Here is a 6,139-nt window from a genome sequence, read left to right on the forward strand (position 1 = left end):
ATTCACAATCACTGTTAAGGCTAAAAATACCATAAAACTCATGCAGTTTATCACAACTGCAGTTATTTCTGAAAAATAAAATAATAATAAAACAAAACTAAACAGATAACAGTGGTCAAAAGCACACAGACTTCCTTATTCCATTGGAAAAGGGAAACTAAACAAATGTATCAGGGTCTCCTCTAACAGGTGACTCCCTCTAATGTGGGTAAATCTCAATAAATGTACTAGTGGTTACACAAGGAGCTGTAGCCCTGACAAGGAGGATTAAAAGCAACAATGAGAAAAGTCTGATTCATGGTGAGGCTTCCTAACTTATTGCCAGAGCAACAAAAGTTAGGTGACTCCTTAGTTTGTTAAAGGTTTTCACTTGAGAATAAGGCTCTCTGACTACAAGGGAGTATTTTTGTTTGAGGTGACTGGTGCGTCTCTAACAGGCCTGGACTAATAATCACTTTGCAATTTATTTGTCTTTTTCAATGATGTTTTCTGAAATAGATATGTAAGACTATGAATGTCACAGTTACTTATTTTAAAAAGCTGAGATTTTCCTTACTTGAGGTTTCCTATACTAATGGAATGTCAGTTTTGACATTTAAAATGGAAAATCAGTCCAAAGTAAGGGTTAGTAAAAGTGGGGAAAGAGCACACTTTAAGGTGGGCAGAGATGGGAGAAGGAAGAGGGAGAAGACTGACAAGCTAATGGACTATAAAAGACCAGATGATAAGAAAAGGCCTCATGTGAAAGGTGGCACTTGAGCTGTGTTTTGAAGTAATGTAGGGATTCCAAGAGGCAAAGATAGAGAAACACATCCCAGACATTGGAGAATCATGCAAGGGCAGACATATTGGAAATGCAATATCCTATATACTGAAAATTAAACAAGCTAGGTTGGCTTATTATCATTTCTCATTGAGCTGCTTGTGTTTGATGTAAGAGAATTATATCCCCTAATCTTTGTGAAGGGTGGGCCACCTGGCCTGGGGAAATTCTTTAAAATGATCCCCACCCACTTGAATCTCCCTTGGGAAAGCAACCTGGTTTGCATGGGAATCTCCCACTCCCAATTGATCTGATAATCACTTTGGTCTGGGGAACCAATTACCACCCTTTATTGAATTGAAAATTAGCCCTTAATCTCTCCCTAGTCCCAGACCATAGAAATCTAATATAATCAAAGGCTGTATTCCAAACCTTTCCTAATTTCCTATCAGGATTTGGCCCACTGTTTCTTGCTTTAAACCATCTTTGCCAAAAAATACCCTACCTTTGCTAAATTCCTTTTTGGAACTGGCCTCTGGGAAGTTGTTCCCCAGTGCAATAAACCCTTTTTTTTGCCAAAAACCTCACCTGCAGATTGGGACTGCGGATTCTTTCACAAAAATCTGTGACACCAGACTGGAAATTCCATTATTGTTAGGGTTTCTCTCATCCCTCATTTCTCACACTTCAACATTTGGTGGCCTATACAGGGATCCCCAAAATTTTGGCTGAGGTAAGCCTCTTCTTGCTACTGGTGTCTGTTCTATAGCAAAGGACACCCAAATACCCCAGAAGGTTTGGGCTATTGGGACCTTTATGCTCAGCAGACTTCCTTGACTTCCTTGACAACTAGACTTGGAATTCCCTTGTCTTTTAGCAGAAGTATCCTTAATCAAGGAACTTCTGTCACCTGTCTCCCTCTATAAGTCCTCTCTGAGAGAACAGGGCTCTATAGAATCTGGGAAAATCTAAGGACCTTATGTCTAACAATTTCTTTATCTCTGTCCCCCTCACCTCCTGAACCAGATCCTGAGCCTTCCCAGCCCCCACTTCTCAATCCCTCTGATACAAAGAGTGGGACCCTTTTTCTCCTCTTCAGGATCCTGATTCAGCCAAATTCATTAGAGGAATGCTAATTCATTAGAGTTGATAAATTATTGATTTGATTTTACAAGAAGATGTTTTGGGCCAGAACCTGAAACAAGGTACTAAGTAGAACTAATTAGTACAATGCTTGTGTTTACACCTTTACTCATCGGAGTTAACAAGTATGCCAGATTCACAAAGTAAACTTTGTAACTTGGTGAATTCACACCTCCCTTAAAGCTCTTAGGGCCAGAGAGAACTATGGGAGAAAACCCATAATCCCATTCTCTCAGAAGAGTCAGATATAAGGCCAGTGAAGAGAGATCTATTCCAGAATATTTTCCTTTTGGCTGGCTGGTGGCAGAAGAAGAGTTTTCAGAGGATAAAGCTACGAGTGGAGAGTTCAGTGGACAACCAGATTCATCTTCATCTCACACCACTGTAGTTGGTGGCTGGGCTCCTGCACTTCCCCCACTGAGACCAAGCTGGTCTGAAAGACTCACCAGAAAGCTAGCCGAGCCCCAAGTGAAGGAGACAAGAGATTCATTCCATCTTTGTGCTGGATAGAGGCTGAAAAAAGCAGAGTCAGAGGCTGAAGGACAGAATCTTTGGATTTGGAGACATTTGGAGGGCTCTAAGCTAAACCGGCTGTGTTTTGAGAAGAACAAGAACTCCCACATTTGAACCCCAACATTTTGGCGCCCAACGTGGGGCAACAAAATCCTGATTCCAGGGAAGGCACTCAGAACTTTTATAATATTTTAAAGAGGAACAAGAACCCAACATTTTGGAAGATTGGATAAAACGTGCTCCAGAAGTCCCACCACTGACGTTCTAGAATTTTAAGATCATTTCTATTGTTCAAACACCCCCCACCACTGATCTAGTGATAATGAAGAGAAGATGTGAAGGGGAGTTTAGCAGCCCCCAGAAGAAGCAGAAGAAAAGAGCCGCTGAGCTGGGCTTGACCCTCAGTTCTACATCTGATGAGGAAGCCCCTCCTTTTGGCAATCATGGCCCACAAGAGTCTTCCACAAGTCTAAGTGGATCTGACAGTGAGACTGAGGAGAAAAGACCTGTGTCTAGCTCCTTCAGCAATGACTTCAAAGCTGACTCCCTTGTGGAGGGTACTTCCTCCCGTTATTCCATGTACAACAGTGTTTCCCAAAAGATGATGGCAAAGATGGGCTTCCGAGAAGGTGAAGGTCTGGGCAAACACAATCAGGGTCGAAAAGACATTGTTGAAGCCTCTAATCAGAAAGGCCGAAGAGGCTTAGGGCTGACAGTAAAGGGTTTTGCCCAAGAACTCAATGTGGACTGGAGAGATGAGCCAGAGCCAAGTATCTGTGAACAGGTGTCATGGTTCCCAGAATGCACCACTGAAATTCCTGATACCCAGGAGATGTGTGAGTGGATGACTGTGGGAAAGAGGAAGATGATAATTGAAGATGAAACTGAGTTTTGTGGGGAAGAACTTCTACACAATGTCCTGAAGTGCAAGACTGTGTTTGATGACTTGGATAGAGAGGAGATGCGTCGAGCCCGGACCAGGTCCAATCCCTATGAAATGATCCGGGGAGTCTTCTTCCTAAACAGAGCAGCAATGAAAATGGCCAATATTGACTTTGTATTTGATCGTATGTTTACGAATCCAAAAGACTCTTCAGGGAACTCCCTGTTGAAGGACCGGAGTCCAGAGCTTCTGTACTTTGCTGATGTGTGTGCAGGCCCTGGAGGCTTCTCTGAATATGTGCTTTGGAGGAAAAAGTGGCACGCAAAGGGCTTTGGAATGACCTTGAAAGGGCCCAATGACTTCAAACTGGAGGATTTCTATGCGGCTTCCAGTGAACTCTTCGAACCCTACTATGGTGAAGGTGGAATTGATGGAGATGGAGATATTACGCGACCAGAGAACATCACAGCTTTTCGAAATTTTGTTTTGGATAACACGGATCACAAGGGTGTACACTTTTTGATGGCTGATGGGGGCTTCTCTGTAGAGAAGCAAGAAAATCTGCAGGAAATCCTCAGTAAACAGCTATTGCTATGCCAGTTTCTTACAGGGCTGTCTGTTATCCGCACAGGAGGCCACTTTGTCTGTAAAACCTTTGATTTGTTCACACCATTCAGTGTGGGACTCATATATCTGCTGTACACCTGCTTTGAACGTGTGTCTCTTTTTAAACCTGTCACCAGCCGACCTGCCAACTCAGAGAGGTATGTGGTGTGTAAGAGCTTGAAGTCTGGGATTGATGACGTGCGGGAATACCTCTTCAAGGTAAACAACAGGCTCAATCAGCTTCGGAAGAGTGAACTGGATGTCAACTTTGTTGTTCCCCTGGATGTGATCAAGGGAGACCCTGAATTCACTGACTACATGATCCGATCCAATGAGAGCCACTGCAGCTCACAGATCAAAGCCCTGGCCAAAATTTATGCCTTTGTCCAAGACTCGACTCTTAGTGAACCACGCCAGGCAGAAATCCGAAAAGGCTGCCTTCAACTTTGGGGGATTCCAGATCAAGCCAGAGTTGCTCTCTCTTCTTCAGATCCAAAGTCTAAATTTTTTGAATTAATAAAGGGCACCGATATTGATATCTTTAGCTATAAGTCTACTCCACTCAACAACAAAACCCTGGATAAGATTCGCTGTGTTCTGGACTACCGCTGCATGGTGTCAGGGAGTGAGCCGAAGTTTCTCATTGGCTTAGGGAAATCCCAGATCTACACGTGGGATGGCCGCCAGTCAGACCGTTGGACAAAACTGGACCTCAAGACAGAGCTGCCCCGGGACACACTGCTCTCAGTGGAAATTGTTCATGAACTGAAAGGCGAGGGCAAGGCTCAGAGGAAGGTCAGCGCAATCCACATCCTTGATGCACTGGTGCTGAATGGCCATGATATTCGGGAGCAGCATTTTAACCAACGGATTCAGCTTGCTGAGAAGTTTGTAAAAGCTGTTTCTAAACCCAGTAGGCCTGACATGAACCCCATCAGGGTAAAGGAGGTGTACAGACTAGAAGACATGGAGAAAATTTTTGTCAGGTTAGAAATGAAAGTCATCAAGGGATCACATAATATGCTGCGACTATGCTACACCGGACGGGATGATAGACATTTTGTGCCCACTGGCCTTTACATTGTCAGGACTACGAATGAACCCTGGACCATGGCATTCAGCAAAAGCTGTAAGAGGAAGTTTTTCTTCAACAAGACAACAGGATTTTCTACCTATAAAATGCCTCTGGATGCCATCGCTCCATTTCACATCTGCTACTATGGACGCCTCTTCTGGAAGTGGGGCGATGGTGTCCGAGTACATGACTCTCAGAAGTGCCAGAATCCTGAGGAATTGTCTAAGGATGACATCCTCTCCTTCATTCGGGTACACAGTGTCTGAGGATCCAGCCCAGGAGATTATGGCCACCCCTGAGGACCCTTGGCTACTGTCTGAGGAAGGAGGGAGGGGGCTGATTGTTCTGTTTGGAGCAAGATAACAGTCAGCAGATAAGACAGGTCTCTTCCTCCTTAGAGGAGAAAGAATGGCATTCAGTGCACATCAAGGACAGGGTCTATGACCCTTTCACCCTTGCTTATCCTGGGTTATATCCTTCCCTTCCCCTAGAACATTTGTGAGTATTAAGGAGGAGCTAAGGAAGTTGGCATTGGTTTTGCTCCTGGTGTAGCCCTTTCAATTCCCATCTCCAGGAGGACACAATGGGAACTTTATCATTTAGGGGTATTGTAAGAGGCTCTGGACCTGAACCTCCTGGAGTGAGTTAAAGACTCCTTTGTGTCAGGACCCACCCTAACCCAGGATTCCTGGATTACCACGCTAACAATGCTGACGTGGCAGAACCTGGTCGGGGGTGGGGAAGGCACAGAAAGGATGGGCTCCTCCTTCGGGGAGGGATTGGGGAGGAGTCTCTACCCCCATTGATGAACGACAGGTGGAGGGAAAAGAACTATAAAAAGAACTGAAACGGGATGGTTCGGGGAGACACCGCTGACTTGTAACATCAATAAATATCACTGTGTTCTATTGATCTCGGCTCTCTGTCTGGTGATTCCCTCCTCCCGTCTCCACAAGGAGAGCCGGAGACCGTCCGAAGCCCCGTCCAGCTCGGGGAAGCTGGAAGAGGCAGTCACTATTGAGGTTCCCTGCGACTGGTCTTGGCCCCTGACAGGGTATGGTCTAGAATGTTTGGATCATTAAAGGGTCAGTTCCTGGGTATGTTGGCTGGCTTGGGGGCAGAGGTGGATTTTTTAAGGAGCCTGATGAGATATTGC

General features: G+C 44.9%; 1 protein-coding gene across 1 annotated transcript; it reads left to right on the plus strand.

The window, feature by feature from the left end:
* The first annotated feature begins 2,741 nt into the window (after window positions 1-2,741).
* LOC127548545 (cap-specific mRNA (nucleoside-2'-O-)-methyltransferase 1-like) lies at window positions 2,742-5,384 on the plus strand. The gene has a single exon (XM_051975987.1). It carries the CDS (start codon window positions 2,742-2,744, stop codon window positions 5,247-5,249), a length of 2,508 nt encoding a protein of 835 aa, XP_051831947.1. The 3' UTR covers window positions 5,250-5,384.
* The last annotated feature ends 755 nt before the right edge of the window (window positions 5,385-6,139 follow it).

Source organism: Antechinus flavipes, chromosome 2, assembly GCF_016432865.1.
Source record: "Antechinus flavipes isolate AdamAnt ecotype Samford, QLD, Australia chromosome 2, AdamAnt_v2, whole genome shotgun sequence".
Taxonomy (NCBI): Eukaryota; Metazoa; Chordata; class Mammalia; order Dasyuromorphia; family Dasyuridae; genus Antechinus; species Antechinus flavipes.